This window comes from Macrotis lagotis, chromosome X, assembly GCF_037893015.1.
Source record: "Macrotis lagotis isolate mMagLag1 chromosome X, bilby.v1.9.chrom.fasta, whole genome shotgun sequence".
Lineage (NCBI taxonomy): Eukaryota > Metazoa > Chordata > Mammalia > Peramelemorphia > Peramelidae > Macrotis > Macrotis lagotis.
Window position 1 is genome coordinate 687,034,852 of NC_133666.1, and position 13,389 is coordinate 687,048,240.

General features: G+C 42.6%; 1 protein-coding gene across 1 annotated transcript; it reads right to left on the reverse strand.

Annotated features, from left to right (window-relative positions):
* Positions 1-1,803: 1,803 nt before the first annotated feature.
* Positions 1,804-12,780, reverse strand: CRYBB1 (crystallin beta B1). The gene is made up of 5 exons (XM_074200961.1): positions 12,532-12,780; positions 9,757-9,875; positions 5,597-5,729; positions 3,053-3,195; positions 1,804-2,151 (listed from the first exon to the last, which is right to left on the reverse strand). The coding sequence occupies exons 1-5, from the start codon at positions 12,706-12,708 to the stop codon at positions 1,971-1,973; spliced, it is 753 nt and encodes a 250-aa protein (XP_074057062.1). The 5' UTR covers positions 12,709-12,780; the 3' UTR covers positions 1,804-1,970.
* Positions 12,781-13,389: the final 609 nt, after the last annotated feature.

The window sequence follows — 13,389 nt, forward strand, 5'->3', positions numbered from 1 at the left end:
GGAACTCGAGCCCTGGTGACTCAGGACCGTGCCCCCTGCACTGTGCCATGGAACTGCCCCCCCCTTCGTTTTTGCAAGGCAGTGGGGTTGAGTGGCTTGCCCAAGGCCACACAGCTAGGTCATTAGTCAGTGTCTGAGGCCGGATTTGAACTCAGGTCCTCCTGACTCCAGGGCCGGTGCTCTATCCACTGCACCACCTAGCCACCCCCTTGCATCTTATTTCTAAGCGAGGAGCCTTTTTTATATGTTTATATATTTTCCCAAGCACATGTAACATTTTTATTTTTTTACATTTTTCTACCTTCCTCCTTTCCCTCCCCCACCACAGGAAGTAACATAATATAGGCTCACAACTATAACCATACTAAACATCATTCATGTTCTGAAGGAAGAATCTCATCAAAACCAAAGAGGAAAAAATTAGAAAAATATAACAATTCATAAGACATTTTTTTTTTAAATTGAAGATAGTAGACTTTAGTCTAGATTTAAACCCCACAGTTCCTTCTCTGGATATGGGTGATATTCTGCATCATACATCTTTAGAATGGTCTTTGATTATTGTACTGTAGTCATGATCATCAGGTTGGTCTGGTGCAACCTCCACTTTGTGGTTTGCATTCTTGGATAGGATTGATTGGGGTAGGAGGGAAGCAGAACTCCATAAACTCACTACATCTTCTCCAAATCAAAGGTAGAAGTCCACAACCAAAGCAACCCCCAACTCAACTGTTGATTCTGGCCTTACCAGCACCTGACCATAGTGGGAATCAAAACCCATACAGAGCCATATTCAGGAATTCCTGTCCTTGATTCATACACTCTTTCATATCTACATATAATACATAATACACACATTGTATGTGTGTAGGGGATGCTTGAATTTCAAATATACATATATATGTGTATGCACACACATTTTTTTTTTTTTTTTTGGTCTATGCCTCTCCCCCCATCCCCTGGCTCTGGGGAGACTGCTATAACCCCTCTCAATTTGTGATGTCACAATGATGTTAAAGAATTATGTAAATTACACATATAATTTCCAGGATTTTAGGATCATGCTATCTGAGAATTAGAATTTTGAACTCAGAATCTGGGAATACAATGCAATCTTGAAAACTGAGAATCATGGAATTTTAGAAACAAGGAAATTATTTTGAAATCATGGAGTTTTAGAATAATACACATGAATTCTTGGAACCAATTTTGACTTAGAATCTTGGAATATTATATTTAGAGATCTCCTAGGATTCTGATAATTTGAGAAGCACAGAATCTTTAGCCTGTCAGATCTTGTAATTATAATATCATAAACTCATAGAATTGTAAAATCATAGAATCTTAGAATTTGAAATGTCTGAAGATGACATCTCTATCTTCCCAGGATAGAAGGTGGAAGTATATTGAATTAAAGATGACATATATATATATATATATATATATACATATATATATATATATATGGCGTGGATATATGCATGCATCTGTGAGTAGGATGTGGAATAATGATAGAACTGATTGTTTCCTCACTGGCTTCAAATGTGCTCTGTTATAGACCCAAGTAGATTATTTAATAGACTTCAAGAAACCAGACCATCAAGGTCAGTGTTCAACTCCTCATTTTACAGATGAAGAAATGGAGTGACTTGCCAAAGGTCACAAGCTACTAAGAGTCAAGGTTGGATTCATACCCAGATCCTTAGGCTCCAATTCTCTTTCCAGTGATGACCTCATGACTGATGGTGCAGATCACTTTCCAGGGACAACAGATTACAAGAGAAGGAGTGGGTTTGAGGCAAGGAGAACTTTTATTCAAATTGAAGAGAGGGTGTTTAGGCATAGAGGAGGGGGGAGGGATGAGAGAGCTGGGGCTTGGGTAACCCATTACCCTGAGGCATACCAACAATCCTTTACTTGGTGGAGGCCTCTTAGGCTTTTTTTATTTTTCCAATTTGGGGACCTTGTTTTCACTTGGGCAGGCTGGTTGGGATGGGGAAGCAGCCCCTCTGGTGCCACTGCATGTCCCTGATCCGACGGATGGACTGGATCTGGGGCTGGTAGGCAGACCAGTCATTCCAGTGCTTGAACTCGCCCGGCTCAAACAAATACTGATAGCCTCGGTAGCCAGGGTACTGGTAGCCAACCCATCTTGAGAGAGAAAGGAGAATGGGATAAAAATGGAGACTCCTCAGACTGGCATTCAAGCCTCCTCACCAAAGTTAATCAAGAAATCTTATCTTCCATTGCTCCCCTCTTCACAAGCCAGTCCAGATGGCCTCCCACAGACAGACCAGGTTCATTGCTACCTCTTTAACTTTTGCTCTTGCCTGATTCCCCCATCTGCAATGATCTCAAAGCACTCAACTGAATTGCTTGCCCAAGGTCCATCTTCTATATAATTCTTTGTGTATAGATTATCACAACCCTGACCCTACCAAGTCCTCTTCCTCTCCTCCTAATTTATCACTGAACACATACTTCACAGGCTTAGGATGGGAGAATCTAGGCTATTAGAGATGGGAGACTGGGAATCAGGAGTCTGAGAGCCGAGAATATCAGAACTGGAAGGGACTTTAGAACAGGTAATTTCAAAACTTGGAGTTGACTTAGAACAGAAAATGTCAGGGTTGGGAGGGACCTTAGAACAAAGAATATCAGGATTAGGAGGCCCTTAGAAGAGGGGATGTCAGAGCTGGGAGGGGGCTCAGAATAGGAGATGTCTGATCTGGAAGGGGTCTTAGAACAGGGGAGTATCAGAGCTGGGAGGGGGCCTTAGAAGAAGGGATGTCAGAGCTGGGTGGGGAGCTTAGAATAGAGGATGTCAGGTCTGGGAGTGGGTCTCAGAACAGGGAATGTCAGAGCTAGGAGGGCTGTCAGGATCCTAGAATATAGACAATTAGAGCCAAATGGAACCTTGGAGACAAATCTAATCCAACAGCTTCATTTTACAGACAAATTGGGGTCCAAGGAGCAACTTCCTCAATATCCCCTAACTAAGCAGTGTCAGAACCAGAACTAGAACACAGGGCCCTTTGGATACAATACTTACGAGCCACTGGACACCCTCACACTGCCCACACGGTCACAGAAGCCATAGGACCAGAGACTGGGCACATCATCCTCATGAATCTCCATCTTGTTCCCCTTGAAATTAGTGTTTTCAAACAGGCAGATCTTGTGATCTAGAGAGTCCTGGGGGAGAGAACAGATCCAGGGTATCAGAGCCTGAAGGCTGGGAGTGAACCCCCGGCTAAAAGATGGAGCAGAACCATAGTCCTTCAACTCATTTAGTTCTACCAACAACTCACTTTTTCAACTCTTGCTGGTCTTGGACTAGGTGTACACACTCTTGGTCCCTGCCTTCAAATAGCTTCTCATCTAACTAGGGATGGTCAAGTACCCAGATAATTGTGAAACAAGAGGGAAGAGAATAAGTGCAAAGGGCAGGATTAATGTAAAATATCATGTGAGATTAGCTGGGAAAAAGAAATCTGAGATGGAGGGAAAAGAGTAAGCATTAAACACCTTGCCAAAAAGTGTGCTAAATACAAATATTATTTCATTTTGATCCTCACAGCAGCCCTAGGAAGGTAGGTGCTGTTATTTACAGATGAGGAAACTGAGGCACACACAGGGTAAAGGAATTGCCCAGGATCACACAACTAAATTCTCTATCTACTGTCATCTGACTACCTCCAAAAAAGTAGACCTCAAAGAACAGACAGAATCTAATCTAGGCCCTGTAAAAGTAATTACAAAGAGATGAGGTGGCCTATGATGCAGAGTCTATTGAAGGCAGAGCAGTAACCACCAATTAATTGACATCTGAGGCAATTTATTTGCTACCAAGGAGCACCCACTATAAGAAGATAAAGATCACAAAGACCAAAAAATCGGTGGGGTGAAGAGAGTTGGCCAGAGGATCAATTGTTTCCATATTTCCTCAGTAATATAAGCATCTAGGTATCCCCTTACATTTTGGTGCCCTGGGGCAAAGTTCTGACCACTCCCTTCCTAGCTGCTGACCAATTTGAAGCATGAGGATGGGCTGACCAAAGATACAGAGAAGTGAGAGGGAAGAATAAGAAGGGGAATGGAAATAATCCAGCATTTCAGGACTTGTGAGTTAGAAGATACTTCAATAGCTGTCTCATCTAATTCACATACAAAAGAAATCTTCATTATAGTAGAGCCAATAAGGGATTGTCCATTCTCTACTTGAAGACTTTGAATGAGGAAGAGCCAACCACCTATTGAAAAAGAACCTTCCATTGGGGAAAGCTTTTATTTTTGAGAGCCCTTTCCTTCCATCCTCCCCAAATTAATTATTTTTTTGCAAACTTCTACTCATCCTTCCTACTTCTGCCTTATGGGACCAACCAACAACAATGATGATGACAGTGATGAAGATAATGACAACAATAAAGATAACCCCTCCCTCCTTGTGTCAGTTTTTTAAATACTTAAAGACAGTTATCATGGATTCCTTCTTTCTAGGCCAAATGCCCCTAGTTCAATAGCATATAAATGAATAGGGCACAGTATAAAAGAAGATTAGATGGTAGGTCAGAAGATGATGATGGATGTTTAGGATGTCCTAAAGCTGCCTCAGTAAACTAAATTTTTCATTGTGGGTAAAAAAATAAATAAATAAATTTTAACCCTTTAGCTGAGGTACATGTCTATACTGATTGGGAGTAGAGAAAGGGGTAGGTGGGGTATGGCTGTGATTAGGTAGTTCTGACCAATCTAAGAGAAGCAGAAGAGGGGATGCTCTTTTCATCGGTGTCCTGTATATTTAAGAGATATTTTATCAATTGGATGAAAAGTCTAACTGCCCTCTGGTAGAATCATCTCCCAGAGGAGATAATTGCTTATTGTCAACTCAATAAAGTCATTTATCCAAGCAAAGGAACATAGAAGGGATCTAACAGAACATTGAATCCAACACCTTCATTTTATAGTTGAGAAAATACTAGATCAAATGACTTATCTAGGGTGATATGTGTCAGAGACAGGAAGCGACCCCAGATCTAGTACCATATGTACTATACCTACTGACTCTTGAGTAGGTAGGGGAAGGGCTAGCATCTTCACAGATGTTTCCAACCATGTATGAGCCTATGAACTTGTTTCCTCAACTTTCCCATATGAATTTGTCCTCAGGTGCCCTTTTCCTTATTATGGCCTCCAAACATCTTGTCACTTGCCAATCTTCCTCATTGCAAAAGGTGAGCTTCTTTTGTAGATCCCTTTCCTGAAATCTCTGGATCACTTCACAGTTAATGTGCTAATCACTCTGACATCCTACTTTTATCAACTTATCAAAATCTTTCCTAAAATATGAATCTTTTCCAAACTCAATACAACAATTCAGGATTGATCTGATTAAGGCAGAAGACAGGGGAAATATCCCCTTTCTCCTTGGGGAATAATCAACTTTTTTGTCTCCAAACATATTCTTTGTTTGAGTGACTGTATTACAGAGGCCTGCACGGTCTTGCCATCTTTCCCTTTCTTCCCACCTTCATTATTCAGGTTCCTCTCTTTACCAGACCTCCTGCCTTCAGCTCCTTGACCCCCCAGCTCTCACCATTCTGATGGGCCGGAAGGACATGAGACAGTCACTTCGGTAACTGCAGGACCAGGTGTCCCATCGAGGATATTCTCCCTTCTCCAAGATGAACATCTCTCCCCGGAAGTTGGACTGTTCAAAGGCCACCCATCTGGGTCAAGGATCCAGTGGACATGAACCAAGGGACAGGGGCATCAAGGGTGTGAGACATGCAGTGAGAAAAGAGGCCATTAACAAAAGTCAAACCATTGCAGTTTACTTTCTATTTCCCTCTGCCCCCGCCCAGCAAAGTCAGATTGGGGAGAGAGATGTGCATTAGGTAGGGGAGTAGGGTGACTGCCTTTATGTACTTCTGGGTGGAGAAAGGAGGTAGAGTTATAGCACAACTTGGTGAGAAGAGAGGATTTCAAAGCAGGGTGTTTCTAAAAAAAAAAAACAAACCTAAAAGCATGGGATTATGATAAAGGGATCTGACTACTCAGTCCAACTCTACTACTGAGTAGCCATGTGATCTGGTGCAAGTCACTCCAGGATCTCTTTGGGCCTCAGTTTCCTCCTCTGTAAAATCAGGGGATTAAACTAGAGCGGGGTTCTTGATTTTTCTTGTTTCAAGAGGAACCCCTGTGCCATCCTGTTAAAGCCTATGAACCTTTTACTCAGAATACCATTTTCCAATGCGTAAAATTAAAAATGTATGAGATAATGCGGTCAAAACTACTCTAAGACTTTGGGGATGTCCTCTATTGAGCCACAGCTATCAAAACATCTATATTGAAGTTCCGGGATGCCAGAACCAAGGGATTGTGAAAATCCATTGCCTTGCTACTAGTGGCTTATGGCCTTTATAACCCCATCCTTTAAACCCTCTGAGATATAAGGAAAAGCTTGAGGAGGAGAGAAGAGGGAAGGATTAGAATGAATGAGGAAAGTTACAGGGTGGATAAGAATGATTTTCAAATCAGATAATATATCCAAACTGTTCTGCAAACCTTCAAGCTCTCTTTGAATGCTAGCTAATCCATTATTCTTATTTTTTTCTATTTTTGTTCTGAGGGTAGAGACCCAAACCTACTGATTTCATTGATGAAGTAAATTCCAAAGGAGAAATTGCCTCTACCAGTGCAGATTAGCACATGCCTTGTGGAGAATTGCCAGGAAATTGGGAGGGGAGGCAGTGAAAGAAGTCATAAAGTCATAGATTTAAAACTAAAAGGATCCTTTGAGGCCTTCTAGTCATCTGAGCAGCTACTGGGCTTAGAGTCAGAAAGATTCAAATTCAAAACCATCCTCAAAGTTTTTTTCTGTTTTGGGACCCTGGATAAGTCACTTAATAGCTGATTGATTGCCTCGGTGTTCTCACCTCTTAAATGGGCCTAATAGCAGCATCTTCCTCTCAGGATAGTAGTGAAGATTAAATGAGATAATATTTGGGGGCAGCTAGGTGCTGTAGTGGATAGAATATCAGTCAGGAGGACCTGAGTTCAAATTCAGTTTCAGACACTTAATAATTACTTAGCTGTGTGGCCTTGGGCAAGTCACTTTACCCCCATTACTGTGCAAAAACTAACCAAATAAAAAGGAGATATTTGTTAAAAGTGTTTAACACAGTTTCTGAAATATATTGAGTACTTTATAAATGCTATCTGCTTTCCTTGGGGCAACTAGGAGGCACTGTGGATAGATCACCAGTCCTAGAGTCAGGAAGATTCATCTCCCAGAGTTCAAATCTGGTCCCAGACACTTACTGGTTATATGATCTGGGATAAATCACTGCACCTTGTTTGCCTCAGTTTCCTCATCTGTAAAATGAACTAGAGAAGGAAATGGCAAACCACTCCAGTATCTTTGCCAAGGAAACTCTGTGAGGGGGTCACAAATGGTGAACGGGATTAAAAAGTGACTGAATTGAGCCTTCTCATCTTCCATTTAGTCCAACAGCTAAGGAAACTGGAGATTGGGATGGAAAGGACTTGTTTAAGACTACACAGCCAGTATATATCAGAAGCATTACTTGAACTCAGGTCTTTTGGACACTAAGTCTGACTCTCTCTCCTTTATTTCTGATAATGAAGATATTCCTGTTATTTGGAGCTGTCCAACACTGGAATTTCATCTTTAGAGAATGAGCTTCTCTCCCTGAAGGACTCCATCCATTTTTAAGCTTTCAACTTTAGCAGGGAATTTAGGGGTCATCTGGTCCAACCCTCAGGTTGACAGATTTTTGCCAAATTGCCCAAGGCCATCTATATAATAAGCATCTGAACCAGCCCTCAAACCCAGGTCATCTGTCCATCCTTCCATCAGAGATGTGAGGTGATCTCCCTTGGACTATGGTTATTTTTGTTCTCTGCTTTCCAAGAGGAGTCAGCAGCCTTGGTTGCAACCTTGAGTCACCAGGCTCAATTTTCCTGGTTGTAGAATCAGCAGTATTATTTTTCCATCAATATGGCTTGTGAGGGAACAGGTGTTATCCTGGAAGAGTCAAAAACTGAAATGGAGGAGCTTTGCCTCTGATCAGCCTTGGCTGGAACCAACAGGAATTGGATATAGTTACTGCCTCTAATTTAAAAGAAGAGTGGAAAAGAAACTTGACTCAAATCAGGCCCCAACTCTGCCATCAATCTTCTGTGTGACATTGGAAAAGTCACTTCACTGAATATAAGAAATCTGGAAGACCCCTTTGCTAGGTTTTGCATAGAAGTGACTCGCTGCAATAAGGATGGGTTTGAATTGGATGATATTATTACTAGGGTTCCCTAAATCCCTGGAATGAATAATTCTATTCTGTGACCTCTTCTTATGGGGACATCTTTGAGGCAAAGGAAGAAATGTCTAATGGTAGAATTTTAGAGTTCATCAGAGGAACTATTTGGTAGCACAGGGGGGATCTTTGCTTACTTTGCCCTAATCTTATGGAACTTCGGGTATGCCTACTTGGATGTATGCTCCCCTCTTTTCCATATTGAACCCTGGAACCTCTTCATTTGAGCTCTCTCTATGATGGGTTCTACATGAACTTCTCTCTCTACAGAAGAAAAATACTTAGAAAATGGAGTCAGGACAGCCCAGTGGGGAGCCCAACTGAGGTCTGACTTTGAAGAAATACCCCAGGGTTTGAGTCACAGCCACAGAAATAAGCTTTAGAAACCTAAACTGTCCTTAATTTAGCCTTCCACATCTCTGAAACCTCTGTCCCTGGCAGGAGCATAAGAAACTGCAAACTCTGGGGTGGAGCAGGATTGTGTGGAGCCCATGAGGTTCAGGGCCAGCTGAAGGTGGGAGAGAATCTAAAGGCAGAAGGTTCTTTTTTTCAGTCTGATCTCCATTGCTGTTCCTCTAAGGAACCAGAAGTATGGAGTATCAGAGTTGGGAGGACCCTTAGATTTCATGGAATGTCAGAACTGAGAGGGGTCTTAGGACAGAGAATGTCAGAGCTGAGAGGGATCTTAGAAGAGGGAATATCCAAGCTAGGAAAGGTCTTAGAAGAGGAAATATGTCAGAACTGAGAAGGAACTTAGAACAGAGAATGGCAGAGCTAGGAGGGGGTCTTAGAATAGGGAATATCAAAACTGGGAGGCATCTTAGGAAAGAGAACATGAGAGCTAGGAGAGGCCTTAGAGCATGGGATGTTTGAAGTGACCTTAGAGAGTCCTTAATTAAAATCCTTCATTTTACAGAAAGGAAACAGACCCATGGAAGGAAATCATTGCCCAAAGATTCAGGGTGAGTCAGTGGGAGACACTGCCCAAACCCAAGAATCTTCTCATTCAGTACTCTTCTGGCCATGGGAGGTGGGAGGATGAGAGAGAAGGGGGTGGCATCTGACTGTGCCCTAGCTTGGGCACAGGATTCCCTGAGCAGTGGCCACAGGAATTTGTGGCAGGGCTGGGCCTGAGACAAAATCATGACAGGGCAAATTTTTGGTCCTCCACCACCCTTTCCCCAATCTCACCCAGACAATCCGTCTCCCTCTCTGCTTTTTAATGTGCCCTCCTTGTTCTGCTCTGCAGAAATCCCTGAAGTGGGCCTATTGGCAGGAGTGGGGATTGGGTGGTTGGGCCTCTGGGCTGACCCTGAGCAGTGTTCGGTGGGTCCCTGGGTTTGAGCCCCTGGTTCCACCATGATAGAAAGGCTTTCTTCTCCCTCCCTCCTCCCAGACCCTGGTTGGTCCCACTCACGGTCCTGAAATGACAATGATGCTACGAACGCGATCGAAGCCTCGATCTCCCAGATTCATGCATTCCCCTGAGAATTCCACACGGCGACCTTGAAAGTTTTCTTGATCAAAGACCACCAGCTGGTCAAACCACAGGGGAGGAAAAAGGTCAGTGAGGCAGCGGGAGAGACAATAATAGGAGTGTATGTCTCTAGTATTAGAGTCAAGGATCTTTGAATTCAAACCCCACTTGAGAGACTGATTTTGTCTCTTTGGTAAAGTCACTCAAGCTCTCATGCCTCAGTTTCCTCATCTGTAAGATAAGGAATTTGTACTCAATAGCTTCTCAGGTTTCTTCCAGATCTGAATCTATGATCCTATAAGCCATCTCTCCCTGTGTTATAGGGAGACCTGCCCAAGCCATCTCTCCCTGTGTTATAGGGAGACCTGCCCCTCCAATTCTCTTTTTATCTTCCCTTCTTGGAGACTCAGAGAATTTCAGAGCTGGAAAGGAATTTTACTATCTTTTACTCTACCCTCTTCACTTGATGGATGATGAAAGGGAGACCCAGAGAAGTTCCTGGGTCTGCAGTCATAAGACCAGTTAGTGTCAGAGATGGAACTCTTTCTGGGTCTCTCACCATTTTGCCCAAAGTTTGCCCAATGCCATTTCTTTTGAGAAGCTCTCCCAAATGGCAAGTAAGTTCTTTGATGGTAGGGACTAATTTCATTTCCTCCATTTAACAAATATACCCTTGAGAAACTTCCCTTCTGCTGGGAGGATATAACATATATACAAATGTTCAACCATGTTCCAAGACGTCACCTAGCTCTCTTAGCTCAACCAACTCTCTGTGGCCCCACTTGGGGTTTTTAGGCAAAGACATGACAATGGTTTTTCATTTCCTTCTCTAGCTCATTTATGAGGAAACTGAGACAAACAGGGGAAAGTGACCTGCCTAGGATTTCACAGGTAGCAAGAGTCTGAACCTAGACTTGAACTCAGGTCTTCCTGTCTCTAGGTCTGGTGCTCTATTCACCCCACCACCTAGGTCACATTCCAATTTAACAGGGAAAGACACAGCGTATAAGAGTAACACCCATTTTTATACTGTTTTAGAATTTGCAAAGCAATTTTCAAATATCTCAACTGATCCCTGCAACATTTCTGGAAAGTAGATGCTATTATTATTCCCATATTACAGAGGAGGAAACTGAGATAGAGATAAAGTGACTCACTCACAGTATAAGAGCTAGAAAGTATCCAAGGCTAGATTTGAACTCAAGTCTTTCTGACTTCATTCTAGTATTCTGTCCACTATAGTGCCACCTGTGGCTGCTAAGGTCTCTTCTAGCTCTCAGTCTATGATCTCATGATCTGAAGGAAGGTTCCCAGGGTGGAGCTGTTGCTGATGACCTTGGTTGCTTTGATGTTTGACCATTCTCTAAGCTCTCTGCTTCAGTCACCTTCATGGCAGCTGGGAGAAAATATATTTTTTTTCTTGGGGCAGCAGTGGGTAGAGCACTAGCCCCAAAGTCAGGAAAACCTGAGTTCAAATCTGGTCTCAAGACATCACTAGCTGTGTGACCTTGGGCAAGTCACTTAACCCTGACTGCCTCACATCTAGGGCCATTCCCAGTAGTCCTGATCCATATCTGGAGAAAGTGAGGCTGGTAACTTAGCACAGCTCCCTCTCTCAGATCCACTTCATGTACTTGTCATGGCCTCACCTCCCTGATGTCATAGTCTTCTTTGAGAACGAAGGACAAAGTATCATCATCATCATCATCATCATCATCATCATCATCATCATCATCATTACAAGAGCCTAGTATTATAGTAAACGCTTCTTAATGCCTCACCCACCCAAATTGCTAGTGTTGGCCCTCACCATCACTTTGTATTTATTTCTTAGCAGATATGTTCTTTCCAACCAGTCAAAAATGTTCCATTCCCCTGGAGCAGACTTCTGCCAACTAGCTTTATCTACAGATGGTCTATCTCCTTTTTCTTTCTTTAAACCCTGGGCAAGAATTCAACTGTCTAGGTGATACAGTGGATAGAGCACCAGTTCTGGTGTCAGGTGGACCTGGGTTCAAATTCAGTCTCAGATTCTTTATACTTACTTATACTGTCTGACCCAGGGATCAGGGTATAGATGGAGAAAGAGAAACTTCCATCAGAAAATGCTTCTCTCTTCCTTTGGAGGGTTCTTTGGAAATCTTGCCAATTAGGCCTCTCCTTTCTTCCCCCTTCTCTCTCTCCCCAATCTCCACACTTTTTGAGAATTCATATCCAACAATTATTTAAGAACCAGGGAGGGAAATAAGATATGCTTTCAGATATAATATATGTTATATATTATATAACATATATTATATATATATATATATATATATATATATAATATAAATAATACATACTTTCGGAACTTCGGGGATCGCAAGGACCAGTTAGTTCAACCTGTATCTGAACAGTCTGGGATGTTTTAGAAAGATCTCTGTTCTGAACAGAGAAAGAGAGAAGCATTTTCTGATGGAAGCCTTCCCTTTCTCCATCTGTACGTTGATCCCTGGGTCAGACAGTTGATTTTTTTTTTTTATTTTTGCAAGGCAATGGGGTTAAGTGACTTGTCCTCAAGTCACACAGCTAAGTATAAAGTTGGCAGTCCCTTGAAAACTCTGGATCTTCTTCATTTGTTCCCCAAACTCTTGCCCTTAGGTCTATCAAGAAGTCCTTTGTCACTTAGAGGGAGTGGGGAGGGGATAGGGGAAAGTCATGTCTTTTTGATCTTACCCTGAAGCCTCCCGTGGGCAGATCACCCTTGGAACTGGGTATGGGAACAGAGGTAGGAACCAGAGCTGGCATAGGTCCAGGAGCAGGCACTGAGGCAGGTGCCCCCTTTTCTTTTCCCTCTGTGGTTGGGTTGGCAGCAGTAGTTGGGACTGCAGGGGTCTTTGCAGGCTGAGACATGGTTCCCACTTAGAGAAATCTGGAAAAAAAAGGCTGAAAGGGTGGTCAGAGCAGGGACACACTTCATATCTCTTCCGTCTTCCCTTATCCAAACCTAGCACTAAATTGAGAATCTGAATCTGGATCTGAATCTTAGCTCTGCTGCCGACTCTTGGTGTAGACCTTGGACCCTAATCTCCTTCTCTGTAAAATGAAGGGAATTACTCTAGATCAAGGGTTCTTAACTTTGGATCTACAGATAAATTTCAAGAGGTTTTTGAACTTTGATGAGGAAAAAAACAACACTTCTATTTTCACTAAGCTACAAGTTATGAAAGTAGGCCACCCAATATGGGGTCCGTAGAATTTGCCAGCGCATCAAAGAGATCCAAGTTACAACATTGATAAATAGGGACCCCCATGGTCCCTTGCAGTTCTATGCAGTTCTGATTCAGTCCAACTCTTTTCCTGTGTAGACTCCAAGGAAGCTGAACTTTTCCTAATATCATACATCCATTGAATGGCAGAGCAAAAGCTGAGCCTGAGGCCTCCTGGCTCCTGACCTGGGTTCTTTCTAGAGAAGAGGGTTGTTTGCCCTTTTCAGTACTTGTCACTAGTGTAGATCTGCTCCCCACATCTGCCACTAGATTAAAAAATAATGAATCAACTGGGTCTTGGGACCCTTCTGGGCTGAGTTAATTC